Source organism: Callospermophilus lateralis, chromosome 12, assembly GCF_048772815.1.
Source record: "Callospermophilus lateralis isolate mCalLat2 chromosome 12, mCalLat2.hap1, whole genome shotgun sequence".
Classification (NCBI taxonomy): Eukaryota; Metazoa; Chordata; class Mammalia; order Rodentia; family Sciuridae; genus Callospermophilus; species Callospermophilus lateralis.
In genome coordinates this window covers 27,412,764-27,434,280 of record NC_135316.1, presented here as the reverse complement: position 1 = coordinate 27,434,280, position 21,517 = coordinate 27,412,764, and the positions used below count along the sequence as shown (strand labels likewise).

General features: G+C 34.8%; 1 protein-coding gene across 3 annotated transcripts in view; it reads left to right on the top strand.

The window, feature by feature from the left end:
• The window catches only part of Micu2 (mitochondrial calcium uptake 2), a 106,261-nt gene that overhangs the window by 43,019 nt on the left and 41,725 nt on the right, over window positions 1-21,517 (top strand). For all 3 annotated transcript variants that reach the window (XM_076872489.2, XM_076872488.2, XM_076872487.2), the window contains exons 3-4: window positions 14,221-14,252; window positions 14,493-14,568. In XM_076872489.2, coding sequence (XP_076728604.1) covers window positions 14,221-14,252; window positions 14,493-14,568 — 108 coding nt within the window. The remainder of the gene's footprint in view (window positions 1-14,220; window positions 14,253-14,492; window positions 14,569-21,517) is intronic.

Here is a 21,517-nt window from a genome sequence, read left to right as displayed (position 1 = left end):
GGGCTGGGGACTATAGCTCAGTGGCAGAGTGCTTGCCTAGCATATACAAAGCCCTAAGTCCAGCCCCAGAACAATAACAACAGAAAAAAAGTCTACATAAGAACCAAGTAGGGAGATAAAGAGAATCTCTTCTCTATACAACCTAATTTTTTTAAAAAAAAATTTTTTTGACAGAAGAGACTATTTTTTGCACAGAAGAGGCAACATAAGAACAGTGAACATAAACTTGTTTACCTGTATTAGTGACTACAAAAAGGTAGAATTTTACACCTGTTAGAATGGCAACAATTAAGTCTACTAACAAAGGCTGATGATGATATAAATTATTGATGATGACATCATCAAGGATTTCTATACACTGTTAGTTGGAAATATAAATTGAAGCTACTTTGTTAAGTTAAACATTACCACAATTTTTTACCTTGTTAAGTTAAACATTACCACAATTTTTTACCTATGTTCCCATTCCAAAAGGAACACTTGCCCCTTGTATAGGAGTACATATGTATAAGAATGCTCATAGCAGCAGTGTTGTATTATTTTATTAGCAAAAAAAAGGAAATTGTTCAAATGTCATTAGTAAAAGAGTGAATAAATAAACTTCGGTATATTCATACCATGGAATTTTACTTAGTAAAAGGGAATAAATGGAAGAGAATGATTTTCCATCATGGCAGCATGAGACGCTCTATGGATCCGCTACCCACTGAAACTGGTGGGAAAAAAAAACTTAATAATATTATTTAAAGTCTCTGGAAATGATTCTAAGGTTATACAGCAAATTATAAATGTCTTTTCAAAAAAATCTAAAATCGGGTAATAAAAGGGAGAGTCTGGGATATTTGAACTAAGTCTGACCCTTCTCAACCCCATCCCAGCTCAGTGAGGTGGAAACTCATTCCAAACTGCAGCAGCCAAAAACACAGGGTTTCCTCTCCACGAAGCCCCAGTCAGTGGGCTTTTCTCCTGGGAGGAACAGAGCTTCAGAAATTTTTTATCCTCCCCTAAACTACTTGTTGCAGCAGCAAAGTTCTGAAGAATGCAGCTGAGAAGAGAAAGTTCCCTTCTTTCACCAGTCCTCACTTGTGGAATGGAGGTCCTGCCTTGGCTCTGTGCCACTGAGAATACTGGGGACCTAACTGCTCTTGTCTCAACTCATAAGGCAGTGTTTTCACACTAAGTAAGGCAAGTCAAGAAGACCTGAGATTAATGCCAGCCACCTCGTAGAATGGGGTCATCACTCAAAAAGAAGTGCACTGTTATCCACACTTCCAGCCCCAGACCCCTGGCTTCAGAGATTTTGCATGGGAGAAACAAATAACTTTGCATGGGTAAAACAAATAACTCCTCTCTCTTCCCAAAGAAACTGACCTCATTTTCAACAGAAAATGGAGAAATTCAAGCCTAAATCTCCTTTCAAAAACAGGCATACATTGTGGTAGAAGGTAATTGGGAGGACATTGATAGATTGAGTAGGATAATAGGCTAAATTGTAGACAGGCTACTTTACAGAAGCAGGGAGACAGCTGTAAGGAACCAGCCTTCGATCATAACAAATATTAAACACCAACCACGGGAATTATTCCTTCAGAGGAACCCACGTTTGATTTGATTATCTTTAGGGCACTTTATGTCCCAAGACATTAATGAAAACAGTGGGATAATCAGACACTTAGTGGAATTCAACATCTTGGACAGAAAAGGAGACCTAGAAAGCTTCCGAAACTGTCATCCTATGGTGACTGTAGGCATACCCAAAACTATGCCGTCTTGAAGAGCATCCTCAGAAACTTTAACACTTCCAGTGGGTAGGATCAAGGGTAGTTGTCACTAAAATAAACAAACAAGCAAATAACATGAATAAACCCCAGGGGGAGGGAAAAATTAATTCCCAGAGTTACCACATTATCTGAAAAGTTCAGTTTCCAACAAATTTATGGGACAAGCGAAAAAAGTATGACTCCACTGGACAAGTGCAGGAAACAGAAACTACTTGGGACCGCAACCAGACATCAGATTTAGCAGAAAAAGACTATTGCCTTTATAATTATGTTCAAAGAACTAAACTAAATCATGATTAAAGATTATAGCATTTTCTGCTTTTATTATTCATTGGAATGCAATTAAACTATCAGACGATATTTAGCCAAATCAAAAATTCAGTAATTTTGCAGGCTACATAATACATCCTTTATGCATATGATGTATTTCATCTTCATTTTTCATCATGGATAAGAAAGATAATAATCTTGGTTGCATTCCTACGGATCATGATGAACAACAAAACAAAGAAAAACAGGGCCAACCCAGTGACCCATGGTCTTAGTGTATGAACAGAAAGATACAAAACAATCTAAGAATTATTAAATCTTAAATTCATTTTTACCTGGTATTTATCTTTTTGGCCTTTTGCAAATAATACACTTTATTAATAGCAAAAGATGTGGCTATGTAAAAACCATCTCTCCAAGGTACTTTCAAGTGGGTAGTGGCTGGTCATTCTCCCTGGTTCCTTGATAGGCATTGGAATCCTCCATTGTGTGCACTAAAAACCATAGAAACATGCTCCTTTGAGACTTTGGTTATCCAGCTAAAACCATTTTCCCTTCGTTTAAGTTTTTTTTCTACTGAATTCCTTTATCTTTATAGGCTATAGTTAAATTACAGTGACCTTCATTCTTTAACCATCCACATTCCATGCTCATCAAAAAGGATGTCTGGGGCTGAGGTGTAGCTTATTGGCACAGCGCTTGTCTTAACATGTATGTATGAGACACTTTTCGATCCTCAGCACCACATTAAATAAATAAAGGCGTGCTGTCCATCTACAACTACAAAAAAGTTTTGTTTTTTTTTCAAAAAAGGATGTCTGATGAGAGTATGTAAAAGTTGTTCAATCTTGTTTCTTTTTCTTTTTTTTCCCCAGTGACATGGGAAGCAGTCATCAGCTGAGAGTAAGAAAGGGGAAATACTGCAGAGTTACAGAAATAGCCTTCTAAAGCTGTAAGAGTTGATAGACTGAGAAACATAATGTTTGCCAATAGATTCATTAAATTCTGCTTGAGATTATTAGTTCTGAATATAAAATTATATTCAGAACTTCAGCATGATTGTGGCTATTTTTCAGCTGCACAGGTGTCAGCATGGATTAGGCAGAGTTTTGACTTTTAAGTAGGGCTGGGATTAGCCAAGAACCTGTGAAAAAAGGAAAGATAATCTTGACCATGGAAACTCAGCCAGTTGGGAAATTATGACATGAGGAAGTAAGGAATAATGAAAAGATGGTAGAATCATATAAATCACAGCACCCAGTAGGATCAAAGAATGGTTAGACTCACCCTGTGTAAATGAGCAAAAAATATAATGGGTATAATTAAATAGTATCATTGAAAGCACAGGTCCCAGAGTAGGACATAAATTGAGTTTGACTACTGGCCATACCTCTTTGTACTAGTGTGTCTGTGGGCAAAGTTATCTAAGCATTTCAAGCCTGGGTTTCCATCCAAGTAAAATGAGAGTGCTAATAGTACTGTCTAGTAATAGTGCTATAATATTCAGTAATATAATACAGGTAAAACATGGGGGGGACTTGCACATAAGAAACTCTGAAATTTTACCTAGTTTTATGTAATTTTTTTATTAGGAAAAAATGCAAAAATATTGGCAGTTATTGAATTATTTAATTACGAGTGATTTTAGTTTTTTAATTATTTTCTGTGTCTTTTAAAGATGTCACAATGAGCAATATTATTTCCGTATTTGAGGCACAAAAACAAGTTTTTGTTTTGTTTTGTTTTTGCATTCTGGGGCTCAGACCTAGGTCCTCAAGCATATTAGGCAAGCTCTAGATATACCACTGAATTACATCCCCAGCCCAAGTACTATTTTTAAGTACAATTCAGCCTAAGTTTGAATGATTAAAAGCTGAAAACAAAAAGTTAATGAATTTATGTAACTTTGGAAAACAAAAAGTATCTGGGTGAAGAAGAGTAGGTTTTTGCCTTAACTATTTTCTTTTTTTTTTTTAATATTTCTTTAGTTGTAGATGGACATAATATCTTTATTTTGTTTATTATTTTTTATGTGGTGCTGAGGATCAAATCCAGGGCCTCACGTATGCTAGACAAGTGCTCTACTGCTGAGCCACAACCCCAGCCCACCTTAACTATTTTCTAAAATAGAACAAGCAGATGTTTGTAGCTCCTGTGTATGCCACTAAACCTTAATGTCATTATTGGTAATAATGTTAAAGAGAAAACTTAAAAGACAGTGCTACCCCACCCTCTAAAAAACTGTGTACTACTGCCTATTAGGCTATTTTAGTTTCAGTTCTTTGAAAGCTTTTTTCCCCCATCCAGGATCCCTTTCATAATTTTTGTCCCCTAGAGTGAGGTCATAGTTTTAAGCCTCTGTTAACTTTAATTACTAGCCAAGTGTGTAAGCAAAAGTTGCTACAGAATAGATGTCAGTGAGTGACTGGAAAGAGAAACCCAGTCTAACACATACCCCTATTTATACTTGCAACATGGGATATTTTATTGGAAGTAAGCAAGTAATTAACAAGTGAAGAAAGCAAGTCAGACATCACATTCAGATTAACCAGTTAGCATTAACACTTGACTCTGAAAAGGGTTAAAATTATGCACAGAAGACCACATATTGTATGATTCTATTTATATGTTATGTCTGGAATAGGCAAATCCAGAGAAACAGAAAGTAGATTAATGTTTTCTTAGGAGTACTAGAAGAAGAGGAGGAGTAACTGTTAAAGACTTTTTCATTCTTTTGGGGAAGATAAAAAATATCTTGAAATTAGATTGTAGTGATGGTTGCACAACTCTTTGAATATTCTAAAAACTGCTGAGCTATACAGTTTAGATGGATGAATTTTATGGATTATAAATATATTGCAGTAAAGCTACAAAAATACTAATCTTTGGCTAAGGGTGTAAGCTCAGTGGTAGAGCACACTTAGAATGCCTTGAGGCCCTAGGTTCATTTTCCAACACACACACACACACACACACACACACACACACAGAGAGAGAGAGAGAGAGAGAAACAACCTTGATCCCAATGGAAAATGTTCATTTTAAAACTATTATACTTTAGTCATATGTGGTAACACACCTGTAATCCCAGCTACTTGAGAGGCTGAAGGACGATCAGAGTTCAAGGCTGGCCTGGGCAACATAGCAAACCTATCTCAAAAAAATAAAAATAAAAATTGTTATACTTTAGAAAATAAATGGAGAATGACCCTAAATAAAAACATGATTCTTTATATGCTTTTCTAATATCTGAAAACTCATTGTGGATCTAAGCAGATAGGTAAACTAAAACATATATGTAGTACAATTCAAACAGGAAAGCAACTAATGTGTAGGAGCCAGATAGTTTTTACATATTCAGAAGTTTTAAAAGCACAAATTTGTGATAAATTGATGACCTCTCCCTACCCCCCAAAAAAAAATTTAGCCGTGTAGGCCTCCAAGAACACTAAGAAATCCCATTTTCCCCTTCCTCCGGTTGAACAGAAAATTAGTACCTGGATAGACCAGTATCATGGGCATCATTGGCTTTCTCACAGCATTTGAACACTATACAGAAGTATCCAATTTTCTTGTAAACACACACACATACACACCTGGCATGGAGCCCAAGAAAGATTTTCTTATTTGTCAAACCACAGGGTGGCAGATAACTTAAAACTTAATTGTCCCTGGCTCATCACTAACCTACCCCCAACTGGAAGGTATGCATATCCCAGTTAGAAAAGAGCAGGTTTTTAAAGCGCATAGAATCTCATTTTCATTCTTGGAGGTGGACTTTACCACCACCACCCACCTAGGGGAGATTTAGAAAGAATCTGCCTCTTCTCTTCTTGTATTCATCAGACACACTTCTATTTATCAACTTACTCATTTCTGCTTTCACCGATGAGAGACTTCTGCAAAGGTAAGAAGTTCTAACCCCGTGCTTTCCTTTCTGAATGATATAAAATTAGGCACAGAAGACTGTGTATTATATGAATCTATTTACAAAATCACTAAAAAGAACAGATGAGTTACAGGAAAGACTGTAATAGAATATTAGTTTTTAAATAATTATTATTTTCATAGTCTAACCCCAAGACACATTATTACTTTTCCAATAACCTCTATGGAATAATTCTAAATTTGAGATTCTTTGGGATTCCATCAAGTTTAATCCTCCTTTATGAGATTTATATATAACAAATAAAAAGTAAAACAAGATAAAGCATTTAATACCAAAAAAATGATTCGGGGCTGGGGATGTGGCTCAAGCGGTAGTGCGCTGGCCTGGCATGCGTGCGGCCCGGGTTCGATCCTCAGCACCACGTATAAACAAATATGTTGTGTCCGCCAAGTACTAAAAAAAAATAAATAAAAAATAAATGTTAAAAAATTCTCTCTCTCTCTCTCTCTCTCTCTCCCTCCCTCCCTCTCTCTCTCCCTCTCTCTCTCACTCTAAAAAAAAAAATGATTCATCTTCCCAATTTCAATAGGAAAAAAATAAAACATTTTTTTTGGATTCTTCTTTCTAATAGTCATAAACATATGGCTTCTATTTTTTTGTGGGTTTTTTTTCTGTTTTAATAAGAAACCAAAAGAACTGTTTACTATTTGTTTTTTAAAGATCATTAATCTATACCAGTTTATACTATTTTAGAATATGGCATCAAGAGGCATTTACCTAAAAGATTTATTTAGTGCCAAAAGCATATCAGCCTCTCCTCTTCCACAGTTGAAGCATTTCGTTTAGTTCCCAGTTAATTCTATAATATATTTATAAAACAGAGGCTGCTACAAAAGTAACATGTTCTAACTCTGTGCTTTACAATGGCTGGATTTTGATTGGAGTTTGTAGATATGTAAACATATCAGATATAACAGATAACTCAGATCAGTCTGGTATTTATAAAAAATACCCTGGGATATAAGCAATAAATAAGATGTGGGCCCTCGAGTTTCTTTAGTTTTAGAGATAAAACTTATTCCTGTCTTGGGGCTGGGGTTATGGCTCAGTGGTAGAGTGCTAGCCTCGCACATGCAAGTCCCTGGGTTCAATTCTCAGCACCACATAAAAATAAATAAATAAATAGGTAGATAGATAGATAAGTAAATAAATAAAATGCAGTTATTGTGTACAACTACAAAAAATAAAATTTAAAAAAACTAATTCCAGTCTTTATTTAAAAGTTAATTCTTAAGGTTCTGTCTTCATGCAGTCTTCTTTCATTTTTTATTGTCTTCCTTAATGATCTTATCCACATCAGTGATATTCCTGTTCCCCAAACACTGATATCTGTATCTTTTTATTTCCAGACCAGACTTCTCACTTAATCACCAGACCCATGTATTTGCCTCTTTTCGGCATCTCTAGGAAATACCTAAGGCATCTCAAGTCAGCAACTTGAAATAAACTGCAGATGCCCTATTCCTGCCACTGCCTTAACACACACACACACACACACACACACTTGCTTTATGTACAGTTTCTCTATTAATGTATAACAGCATTGGAACCTGTCTTATTTGACACACTACTCAACCAAGCACAATTCCTGGCACAATTGAGTAGAATAATAATTAATAATAAATATATCAGTACAAATTATTAAAATTATAATTTTATTATAATTTTTATTGGTCTCACTGTCAAGCCTTGGGTACACAATGGTGAATAAAACAAATACTATTATTATATTAAATAGAATTCACAGTCTAGCATAAGATCTAGGTATTATACTATCTTAAGGGTAGTAAGGTTTCATCAGAGAGAGCAATGAGAGTCAGGACTTCAAAGAAGTTTGAGAAGAATAGATAGAATTTCATTAGAACTAAAGGAAGAATATTCCATATGAGGAGATAAATCAGTTAAATGCTATAGTAGATTGTATTTTCAAAAATGACTAGAGTAATATTTCTGGCCCCACATGTTCTTCCAGAAATTTGTCATTTTCCATCAAGAAGTAGAGCTTGTGTTTCTTCCTCTGGAACCTTTTTGACTACCTCAACTTATAGATTATGAGTAGAAGTGACTCTTATGGTTCTTAAGAAACTAGGTCCTAGGGCTGGAGTTGTAGCTCAGCGGTAAAGCACTTGCCTCACATGCATGAGGCACTGGGTTCAGTCCTTAGCACCACATAAAAATAAATAAAGATATGTGTCCATGTACAACTAAAAAAAATTTTTTTAAAAAAAACTGGGTCCTAAAAAAGAGTATATATATGAATCCAGTTGCCAATATTATTCTTAATAATGGAACATTGAATGCTGTGTGCTTAAGATCAGCAACTAAGAAAGGCTGGATGTTCTCACTAGTATTCAACATTGAACTGGAAGACCTAGCCAGGACAGAAAGGCAAGAAAAAGGTAAGATTTGCAGATATAAATAGAAGAAATAAAGCTGCCTTTATTTGTAGACAGCATGATTGCTGTGTAGCAATTCTTAAAAGATCTATAGATAATAAAGCTACTAGAAGTACTAAATACTTTATGAGAGTCACAGGATACAGCATCACTATACAAAAATCAAAATCAATTTATTTCTTTAGAGTAGCAATCTCAGATCCATCATGCTGAGTTTCTGAAAGTCTCTTATCCCTATGCCTATCCCCACTTTCTAGCAAATTACCAACCCCTTACTCCCCAGGAAAATAGAAATCATTAAGAGGATTTACCTCAGCATCTTTCTCATCACAGAAAAGAGTGGCAGGACCTACTGTCCAGTCCTACTAACTCTTCAAATCTTGACTTAAGCAACCCTTACTTGGAGAAGCTTTCCTTTATCTATTCCCCCCAAGAAGGAGAAAGCGATGTAATTTCTTAGCTTCTGTATTTCATCTTTAGGTAAGGTTGGGGTTTTGCTTGTTTATTTGTGATACTGAAGATTGAACCCAGGGATGCTATACCACTGAGCTACATCCCCTCCCCTCTTTATTTACTTATTTATTTTATTTGAGACTGTCTCACTAAATTGTCAAGGCTGGCCTCAAACATGATCCTCTAGCCTCAGAGTTGTTAGTCACTGGGATTACAGGTGGGCCACCATGCCCAGCTTTAGATCAGTTTTTAAATTATAATTAATTTGCTGTGTCTAATATTGTTTGTATTAATTGTTTCACATTACTTACAGTTGCAAAACAGGGTCTCTTTTTTATCTCTTGAAACCATTTAAATGTTATTTCAAGACCCTACTTGGCAAGGAAGCCAGTTTTAGGCATTTTAAGAGTTCACCATTTGTCTTCCTCTAGAAAAAAAAAAAAATACAACTGGAGAATGCTTTTGCACTTTTTTAAATATTGCAGCAAAAATATGCCATGTATTTTGTGTAAAGAAAGTAGCACCATTAAATTTCCCTCTTTTTTTCCCTATTTGCCACTTTTATTAATGATACAAGGAAGTTGAGATGTTTTGTTAATGCATCATTTCTGCCTTGGTTTCCACAGTAGTTATGACTGAATAAAAACAAGCATTGGAGTAATCAACTTTTACACACTAATTCTGATATTAATGTCAAAATATTCCATATATTTATGAAAAATTTAGAAAATGATGAAAATATCTCTATTGTTGAATGTTTATGGGTCAAAAAACTATTTACCTTAGCATAATGAAATTGAATTAAATACTTTTGGTAGGAGTTGGGGTTGTGGCTCAGTGGTAGAGTGCTTGTCTAGCATGTGTGAGGCACTGGGTTCGATCCTCAGCACCACATAAAAATAAACAAAATAAAGGTCCATTGACAACTGAAAAATATTTTTAAAAAATACTTTTGGTAATAATTTTATAATTATGATTATCAAATGACTATTTTGACTAGAGGCAAGGCTTTGTTTGACCTATAGCAATACCTAATATATACAAATACAGTATTATTTTCAGTATTAAAAGGGCTACTTGCCTGTAACAAGCTATGTATACATAGTTTTTATATCTAAAATCCTCTGTAAATAGGGAAAAATACATGGTGGAATCTCTAGAATAAGTGGACACCATTAAAAACATTCTACTTGATGAGCCAAAATTTCATCATAATGCTTAAAGCTTTATGGCCCCCGTCCTGCAAAAACATAAATAAATAATCAACCAACCCACAATGTATTTTTATTATTTCATATCAATACAATAAAATTTTATAGCCTCAGTTTTATATCTACCTTTTTTGCTATTTTTCCCATTCTAGATGTTTCCATATGAGTGCACAAAAAGAAAGAATATGAAGATGATGACAGAATTTTTTTAATGTGTGTGAATATGAAAATAACCAAAAAAAGAAGCAGGAGTTCTTCCTCTGCCCTGCACACACACAAATTAAAGTATGAAGATGATTGAATTTTTTTAATGTGTGTGGATGTGAAAATAGCCAAAGAAGCAGAAATTCTTCTTTTGCCCCCCCACACAAAAAATTAGATTGTTTACAGATGGATTTTCTTCTTAAATAGAGAAAGTGGCCCCCAAATACTTATGACCTTGCCTTGTTATTGCTGTCAGGAGGGCAAAGATCATGGGCTCCTGGTGTAGTGGATCAGACTTTGGACCACTTATTTTGCTGCTTAAGTTTCCTTCCTGAACAGGTGGGATAAAAGTAGACAACCATCTACCAAAAGACCCTCCCAGACCATTCTGGATTTGAAACACCACATCCCTTCTTCTTACTTTGGGGAAAGTGTATTAACTTAGGACAAAGAAAGATAATAGGTATTTTCTGCCATTTTTTCCCCTTAATCTAAAAATGAAGTTCATGTAAGAGAGTGCTGCCAAACTTCTTACTAACATCATTTCTCTAATTGATTTCCACTTGAAAATGCTTTTCACAAACTAAGCTGCATTATGTAGTTTCTCCATTTTTTATAATCAGATTCCCATATGTAAGTATCAAACATCTTGTAATTGACATTGTTACTATTTTGAATTATAGTTTAAAAAAACCCAGCAGGACCGACTTTATAATATCATGCTTAATTGGCTCTCTTTAGAGTTGAAAGTAAGTACAAGAAGCTGAAATCTACTTTCATGGAGCTCAGTTGCTTTTTTGAAAAATCTATATGAGAAAACAAATCCTCCAGTGTTGATATCATGACCTAACTCCTCTTGTTATTTTTTTCCCTAATGTAAGATGAAGTTAATAATCACCAGAAGGCTAGAATCCAGATAAGAAGATACGAAATCTTTTTAATTTTTTTCAGTTATTTATTCAGCAAATGATTAAATGCTAAACACTGTATTGTATAACAGTAAGAGATATGGAATCAGCCTCAGTATGTTTTATAATTTATTTCTTACCTACAATCCGGCATTATATTATTTTGTTAATTTATGGTTTTATTGTTGTATGACATTTACATGATATTGAATTTTTTGGCTTTTTTTTATTGTTGTTTGTTTGTTAACAGGGATTAAACCCAGGGGCACTCAACCCCTGAGCCATGTCATGTCCCTAGCCCTTTCTTGAATTTTAAAATATAAAATATTTTACATATTTTAAATATTTTATATTATTCAAGGTTTTTCTGAATTGCTTAAAGCCTCACTAAGTGGCTGAAGCTGGCTTTGAACTCGCCATCTTCCTGCCTCAGCCTCCTGAGCCATGGCTTAATTATTTGATAGCTGGCCTTCTAGTTGCAAAGAAGCAAACGTTACCTTCTTTCCTTGCTCAGTTTCAAGGAGAAGGATTTTTTTCTTTTTAAGCACAAAGATTTTTAAAAGACCTAGATTGGTTTAGCAAATATAAGACCTCTTAGAAATCATCTTATTTCTTAAAACTCCCTACAAACCATCTATATTGCTCTCTCAAATTCTCAGTCCTCCTCTGCCTTCAAAATGTCAATTATTGCTTCCTGACATGCCTTCTGAGTAGTGTGCAAAGATTAATCTCTCTTTAAAAAACTGATAAGATTAGCTGTGTCTCAAAGTAAAAGTGTGCATGATAATTACAGAAGGGTGATATAACTTTAAGAAAAGCCTTATGAGGCAAATGATCTGATCAATTTCTTTTAAGTTAATAGAATACATATACATCTGTATATAAAGATAGGTAACATACCTCTCACACAAACACTTAGATTTGTAAATTAAATAGTATTTTTTCTATCTGATAATCTAATAATATGATAATGCCTAACATTAGAGTTGTCGTGGATCCAACCTAGATGCCCTTCAGTAGATGAATGGATTAAAAATGTGGCATTTATACACCATGGAATATTACTCAGCAATAAAAGAGAATAAAATCATGGTATTTGCAAGTAAATGGATGGAGTTAGAGAAGATAATGCTAAATGAAGTTAGCCAATGTCAAAAAACCAAATGCCGAATGTTTTCTCTGATATAAGGAGGCTAATTCATACTGGGATAGGAAAGGGAAGCATGGGAGGAATAGAGGAACTCTAGATAGGGCAGAGGGGAAGGGAGGGGGCATGGAGTTAGAAATGATGGTGGAATGTGATGGTCATCATTATCCAAAGTACATATATGAAGACATGAATTGGTGTGAATATACTTTGTATACAACCAGAGATATGAAAATTTGTACTCTATTTGTGTAATATGAATTGTAAGGCATTCCACTGTCATGTAAGTTTTTTTAAATTAATAAAAAAAGAAATTAGAGTTGTCATTGGCTGGCACATAATAGTTTAACAGTTAATAAAAAGTGTCCTAAAATAGTTAACACCTTAGCTCACAAACATGGTCATAGATATTTCTAAAAATTATATAGTTATGTTCACAACTAGTGTTTTGATGAATGTAAAAACAAAATCTTAACAGGTAATGAACAACAATTGTAATAGAATTCATCCCTAGTAATTTATAGTCTTGAGTTAAGCAACCAAAACTACAGAAAAGTATAAGCAACTGAAACTACAGAAAAGGCACATCTAAAAGCACTCATTTTTTTAACTTATCACCTGAATTTTTACAGATCTTGTAATTGTATAATAATTTTGAGAACAAAATCTCTGGGTACAGTTGTGCACACCTATAATCCCAGTGGCTCAGGAGGCTGAGACAGGAGGATCTTGAGTTCAAAGCCAGCCTCAGCAAAAATGAGGTATTAAGCAACTCAGTGAGACCCTGTTTCTAAATAAAATACAAAACAGGGCTAGAGATGTGGCTCAGTGGTCAAGTGCCCCTGAGTTCAATCCCTAGTACCAAAAAAATAAAAATTAAAAAAAAAAAAAAGTTAAGGGCTAAGGTTGTGCTCAGTGGTAGAGCACTTGCCCCTGAGTTCAATCTCCAGTACCCAATAACAATAATAACAATAATTTTGAGAACAAGAGGTGAAGTTTGTGATGCCCATGACTTCTGTAAAAGACAAAATTTTTAATACTGTTCTATATGTGTAAAAGAAACAATGTAGTTATTTTGGAATTATAGTGCTTTATGGGGTGGGGATGTATCTTAGTAATAGCATACTTACCTGGCTTGCCTGATGCCCTGGGCTCAATCACCAGAACTGTGGGAAGAAAAAAAAAAAAAAAAGTTGTAGGCAGAGGGGGAAAAAAAGTGGCTAAAAACGTGAAAGAAATCTCTGTTATCCAATAGGAAATTGTGAAAAATAATATCACCTCAGCATGGACAGTCATGTTGGCTAGCCTTTTAAATTTGACTGGCAAGGTATTAGCATAAAGGATTTTTCAGGTTTCCAAAAAGGCAGCTTTCTAAAACATAAGTGTGATTTTTCTTTTTTAATCGATGAAAGCAAAAAGAGATTGATTTAATAATCATGTGAAGAAAGAAATTATGTGTGGCAAAAATTAATGTCTGAGGGGCTGGGGTCATAGCTCAGTGGTAGAGTGTTTACCTCACAAGTGGAAGGCACTGGGTTTGATCCTCAGCACCACATAAAAATAAAATAAAGGTAGTATGTCCATCTACAACTAAAAAAAATACTTTAAAAAAAAGGATTAATGCTTGATGCAGACAACTAAGATAAGTCAAAAGAAGATTTTATATGTATGAAATAGGATGGTTAAGGAATTAACTTGTAAAAAAAAACTATAGCATCTTTGTGTTTATACTTAGACTAGACTTCTTTAGCTCATAATTTTGATTTAAGGATATTGACTAAAAATTGCAAACTTTTTAGAAGCATTCAGTTGTTTGTCTTGTGAATCATTAATGCCAGTTGAGTTTACCAACTTGAGTAACTTTACTTTGAGTACTAAATACTGTTTCTTCTTTGCTCCAGGTAAAACTTTAGTCAAGAAGCTGGCAAAAAAGGTAAGGAGAAGGAGGGGAAGTGTTGTTTGTTTTTGGTAAGATAGTGAACTTTTGGGGCTGGGGTTGTGGCTCAATGATAGAGGGCTTGCCTAGCGTGCATGAGGCACTGGGTTCAATTCTCAGCACCACATAAAAATAAAATAAAGGTATTCTGTCCACCTACAACTAAAAATATATTTTTTTAAAAGATTGTGAACTTTTATAAATCAAATTGGAAGATTTTAATATATGTATTTATAGGATATCGAGGAGGTACTGGCAGGAATCCGTACAGCTAATTGTGGATCAACTTTTTTTAGAGACCTTGGTGATAAAGGTAATTTTAATTTGCTGTTAAGTTTTTGGTTGCATGTATAATTTAACTTACGTATTATTAGAGAACTAAGGTATGAGATTTGTACCATGTTATTTAACAGGTGTTAAAAGTCCATCAACAACTACAAATATATATATGTATGTATGTATAAATAAATAAAATTAAAAATTAATTTAAAAATAAAACCAAATGAAAAAGTTATTCTCATTCTTTGAACAATTTAAGGTAAATTATTAAAACATCATTGTTAATTAAAAACTGGAGAGAGGAGATGAATGAGGTGGAATAAGAGAAGTAAGAATAAGACATGAGTCTAAAGAAGATGAGAAGTCCTCAGAGGTGCACCAACATATAAGGGAATAGATAGCGAAAAAGTGCTAATGAAAGAAACCAGAGCTAGGAGATCCAAGAAGTAGAAGAGAACCAGGAGAATTTTACCACAGAGGCCAAGAGGAGAACATATTAAAGAAGGAGCTGTCAAATAAGTAAATATCAAGTAAATTAATGAAGTTGAATAAGCTAGGACAGCGAACTGCCCATTGGATATAGCAGCTGGAAGTGCTTAACCTGTTAGCAAATACAGATCAGTAAGGGAATGGTATCTGAAGCCATATTTCAGGATTTTGAGAAAGTGAGTGGGGATGTTAAAAAAAAAAAATTAAATACAGACCCCTTGAGAGACCTATGAGCAGAGGAGTTGGAGGGTAGGTGTTGGTGTGGAGCAGAAATCTGAAGGAATGTTGGTTTGGTTTTGATGATGAGACTTGATTATCATTTGCCTTTTTTTTTTTTTTTTTGGTCCTGGGGAGTGAATCCCAGGACACTTAACCACTGAGCCACATCCCCATTTTTTTTTTTCATATTTTATTTAGAGGCAGGGTCTCACTGAGTTACCTAGAGCCTCATTAAGTTGCTGAGGCTGGCTTTGAGCTCGCAGTCCTCCTGCCTCAGCCTCCCTAGCCACTGGGATTACAGGGGTTTACCACCATGCCCAGCTATAATGTTACTTCTTATCTAAAGACCCCTGTTATGGTTTGGATCTGGAATGTCTTCCCAAAAGCTTGTGTGTTGAAAGTATAGTCCCCAATGCACAAATGTTCAGAGATGGGGCTTTTAGGCAGTGATTGCATTATAAAGGCTCTGAACTCATCAGTCGATTAATTCATTTGATAATCAAGTGGATTGATCCATTGATAGCTGAATGGTCTACTGGGAGGTAGGATCTAGTAGGAGGAAGTTGGTCACTGGGGACTTAACATGAAGGGTTTGTGTTCTCTTTGGCCTATCCCTACCCTCTCATCCTTCCTTTCTTTCCTCTCCCCCTTTCCCCGTCAATCCCTTTCTTCCCCTTTGCTGTGCCCTGAGCAGCTTTCTTTCACCATGCCATTCTGTCACAATATTTCTGCCTTGAAGTTAGCTGACTATGGATAGAATCCTCTGAAACCATGAGCCAAAATAAATCTTTCCTCCTCTAAGTTGTTTTTGTCAGGCATTTCAGTCACGGTGGCTAAATGCTGATTAACACAACCTCTCTTTATTTCACAAGTATAGAAAAGGTGTTCACCTAAGGTTAATGATAAAGCAATAACAGGTAACAGTCTCTCCTGTTGTCTGAAGAAGGAATGAAGAGTTAAGAAACAAAATAATTTCTAAATCAATGGTTCATAAGTCTTTATTGAATGTAGACAATTTTTACAGCTATTTCAAAGATTTACCATGTTCTCAAATCAACAGTTTTAAAATGAAAATATCACATAGTGCTCTGTAGAGAAAGAAAACAATGACAAAATGTAAAACTCCATACTTAAGACAATTAATTACAGTTCTTGTTGATAAATAGCCATTTCTTTTATTCTTCAGTGCATCATTATTTAGTGAACTACATAGAATACAATTATATTCTACATGTATTATTTTCTTTCAAAAACTAATCATTTTTACAATCCTAGCACCAGAGTATCACTATATACTGTAAGAGTTTGACTCCTAAATTGTTTACAATAGGAATTTACTGGGATTTAGTCTGGGATGTAATGATGAAGACTAGGTAGGTGTTTTAGAGTCAGCAATTTAATAAGGTATTTTAAATATTAGTAATATCTGATACATAGCCCTAAAAAATATGATTAAGTAGATGAGCTTTAAGCCTGATTTGTATTCTCAGCATTATTACCTATGTAACCTTGGGCAAGTTAGTCTTAGTTTTCTTACCATGTGTCTAGCACTTTACAAATAATTTCTATTGTTTTTTTGTAAGACTTAATATTTACTGGACCATAACCTTTTGTTAGTGAATTTGTAAACTAAAATATGTAGTACCTTTTAAATCTCTGTTGCTAAAGATTTTGTAAGGCTTTGCTCTAGGAAGTTCTTATTAATTTGGCACTTCAAAGTAGATTTGTAGCACATTCTTTAAATCCAAAATTCTAAAGCTATGGCTTTGAGGTATTATTTCATGACTTTTCTGACAATGTTTTGAGATTTTAAGAAAGATATTTACTGGTTATGAAAGCTTGAGTAATTTCTATGGAAAGAAATATAAACAATCATTTGTTTTATAATTATTTGATGTTTTTTTTCCTGAAGGAAGGAAGGACAAGGAGAGCATTATGATAATTTTCATCTAATGGCAGAATATTAGAACTGGATGTAGTTATTGTATAAAACACTATGTAAATACAATAAGATTTTAGAAATTCTATTAAAAATTATTTTCAAGAAACGTTCATAAAATAAAAACAAAGTTGAAATCATTTTAAGAAAAAAGTATTTGAGGTATGTTAGTCAGCTTTTCATCTCTGAACAAAATACAAAGCGAGAACAACTTAGAGAAGGAAAGATTTATTTTGGCTCCTGGTTTCAGAGGTCTCAATCCATGGTTGACTGTTAACAGGCATAAAATTGATAGCAGAAGGGAATGGTGGAGAAAAGCTGCTCAACTTTTCATGGTGGCTCAAAAGTACAGAAAGCAAGAGAGGAAGAGACCAAGGACAGATATAGTCCCTAAGGCCACACACCCAGTAACCTACTTCCTCTAGCCATGCCCTACCTACCTACAATTATCACTAGGTAGTCCATTCAGATTATTAATCCATCAAATGGATTAGTCCACTGATGGATGAGGTTACAGTCCTCACAATCTAAGAATTTCGCCTCTAAACATTGCTTGTTGCCTAATACATGAGCTTTTGAGGGCTATTCCATATCCAAAACATAACATGAGGTAAGTGATTAAGAGACTTTAGAATCACCCTTTACTCAGAAAAGAAATACCCATGCAGCCCTCTCCTGTGCCTTAACCTTCCTAAATACTGGTAGTGCCTTTTTGTGCTGCCTGTCACTTTTATATGGAACACCATCCATACTCCCATCACCCATTAAACACCTTCCTACTCAGTAGCTACCCTAGTCTTTGAAACTGATATCCAAATCTACTAGAGTTTGTGCTCTTTCTCATTTTTGCATTTTGTTATACTAATCTTTGCTAATTAAATCATAAATTCTCAGAGGCAAAAAATTTATGCAGTCACTTTTATATTCCCGGTTGCCCAGTATCTTGCCTAAATGTTCTCTAGAAAATAATGGATACTCATCTAAAACTAACTATATGCTAACTGTAAACTATTCTATTTTCAGAATACAATTTTAGTTAGGGGTTCTGTGTAATGAAACCATAAGGACTAAATTTAATTTTAATAGTTTTCAATTAAAGGTTTTCAGTAATTTATATAGATTTTTCCCAGGTTAGGATTAATTGGTATTATCAACAAAATCAAATCCATTTAGCAGTAATGTTTTAGTAAATTTTGGAAGTAATGCATCACCTGTTTATAACATCATAATAAAACATGGATTATCATCATCTGATTTTTATTTTTTATCAAAACACTTCCTTTTGACAACTTTTTCTTTTTGGGATGCTGGGGATCAAATTACATGCTAATTAAGCAGGTATTCTATCACTATAGCACTGAGATACATCCCCAACCCCAAAACACTTGTATGTATGTGTGTATCTATATTTTTTTATTAGAGCGTTATAGGTATACATAATAGTTTCATTTCAACAATTTCATAGACTGACTTTATATAATATTCTCTGTTTTTATCCATTTTCCAGAAAATGCCATAATTTCATTCTTCCTTATGGCTGAGTAAAACTCCATTATGTATATATACAAGTTTATTAATCCTTTTATTTATTGATGGGCATTTGGACTGATCCGTAATTTGGCTTATGTGAATTGTGCTGCTATAAACATTGAGATGGTTTGTAACACATACTATGGAGATTTTAGTTCTTATTGATAAATACCAAGGAATGGGATGGCTGGATCATATGGTGTTTCCATTCCTAGTTTTTGTTTCTTGAGACAGGGTCTCCCTAAGTTGCCGAGATTGGCCTCGAATTTGCCATCCTCCTACTCATTCTCCCAAATTAACCGGAACTATAGGCATGCTCCACTGTGCCTGACCCATTCCTGGTTTTGTGAGGAATTTCCATATTGCTTTCCAGAGTGGTGGTACTAGTCTACAGTTCCACTAACAATGTATGAGTTTACCTTTTCCCCCACATCCTCACCAGCATATTATTATTATTTGTGTTCTTGGTTATTGCTGCTCTAACTTGAATGAGATGAACTGAGTGTAGTTTTGATTTATATTTCCCTGATTGCTTGAGATGTTGAACATTTTTTTCATATATTTTTTGGCCATCTCTGTCTTTTGAGAAATGTCTGTTTCATTCTTTTTGCTTATTTATTCATTACATGTTTTTTTAAGTATTAAAGGTTTTGAGTTTATTCTTGATATTAATCTTTGATATATATTCTTGATATAATTTTGTACCATGCTGTATGCTGTCTCTTCACACTCTTGTTTCCTTTGCTATACAGAAGCTTTTTAGTCTGATGGCATCCCACTTATTTATTGTTGGTTTTATTTCTTGAGTTTTCTTGAGTTTCTCGTTAAGGAAGTCAATGCCAGCACTCTATGTTTTCTTCTAATTGCAAGGTTTCTGGTTTAATTCCTAAGTCTTTGATCCATTTTGATTTGACTTTTGTGCAGGGTAAGAGAGAGAAAAAAAATCTCCAGTTTTCTCAGCTCCATTTGTTAAAAAGACTAGCTTTTCTTTTTTTTTTTTTTTTAATTAGTTACACATGACAGTACAATGATCTTGATAATTCAAACATTTGAATCAAATGGGGTATAATTTCTCATTTTTCTGATTGTACAGGTTGCAGAATTACATTGGTCATACAGTCACTGCAACATTTGTGAGACCTCATCTCAACAAAAAAACCTTTTTAACCCATCTTCTCTCCTCAATTGGATCATTCAAAGATTACCTTAAAAATTAGTTCCTCTACAGTATCTATGATTATCTAAATCTGGAAATGATTTCACATTTTTTCTTAACTGCTAACTGTTACTATCAGAACATGATTTGTGTTAATGCAGGAGTGTTCAGAAGTAAAATGATTAGATGATTATGAGATCTGTACTCTAATCCTAATTTGAACAGACTAAGTGAGTGGGAACTATAGGGAGGTGGAGCATAGCTGAAGAAGTGGGTCTCTGTGGGTATTCTCCTAGAGATTATATTTTGGGTATTCTCCTAGAGATTATATCTTGTACCCCTGGCTCCTACCTTTTTCTGCTTTCTGGATACCATGAGATGAGCAGCTTTCTTCCCCCATACCCTTCTGCCATGATGTTCTGCTTTAGCTTGGACCCAAAGCAATGAAGTAGGCTGACCTGACCATGGACCTCTGAAACAATGAATCAACACAAACTTTGCTTCTTCTAAGATATTTTGCTTAAAGCAATGAAAAACTGATTAACACAGTACATATTAGTGGTATATAGCATTTTCTGTGTTTTGGTCTCTTAATGGAAATATAAATTATCATCTCTGAAGAATTGTTGCCAAAAAGAATTCTTACTGGGTATGGTAGCGCAGGCTATAATCCCAGCAACTCCCAAGGGTGAGTCAGAAGGATCACAAGTTCAAGACCAGGCTTAGCAATGTATCAAGCCCCTGAGCAACTTAACAAGACCTTCTCTTAGAGTCAAAAAGGATTGTAGGTAGCTTGGTGGTAAAGTGCTCCTGAGTTCAGTCCCCAGTTCAAAAAAAAAAAAAAAAAAAAAATCAAACCTGAATCTCAGGAGCTGTGGCTTAGGGGTAGAGCACTTGCCTGGCATGTGTGAGGCCCTGGGTTTGATCCTCGGCGCCGCATATAAATAAATAAAATAAAAGATCCATTGGCAACTAAAAAAATATATTAAAAAAAAAACTGAATCTCAGCATACCTCTGGATCTAAGTGTCAGTTTGTAGGAAATAGAGAAGTTTGAGAAATGTGTAAAATTTTATGGAGGACATGTAATCATCAAAATTTCCTATAATGCTGGAAACTATAGGACAAATGTGAAAACCTTATTCAGGCCTGCCAATAAAAAATGACTACATTCTCCTTTTTGAAATGCTGGCTTTGTGGCAGTTTTCAGGTACTCTTTTCATCTCCTCAACATTCCCAAGTTTAGGAACTTTCTTACATAAGTCAGTGATCTAGCATTCTCAACAGAAATCCTACCTCTGAGTGACCCATCTTAGATCATGGCCTGTGCCGAAACTAGGCCCTGGCACCAGGCTGACGTACCCTGCTCGCTAGCTTGGGCCAGAGCTACTTACCTGTTTCTGCATTACAAGAATCAGTGATTGACTTAGGCCAGTCAACACCTACCTCTAAAGGGGAAAAAATAGAGTCATCCTGAGACAGCTGGATGTGTAGCTTAGTCCAAGCCAAGAGATCTGAGAATCAGGGGAATTTATAGTGTAAACCTCAGTCTGAGCTTAGGAGAGAAAAAGTTGAATTCCTTCTTCCTCTGTTTTTTTGTTGAACAGATTAAATAATGCCCACCCATATCTGGGAGGGCAGGCTACTGTAC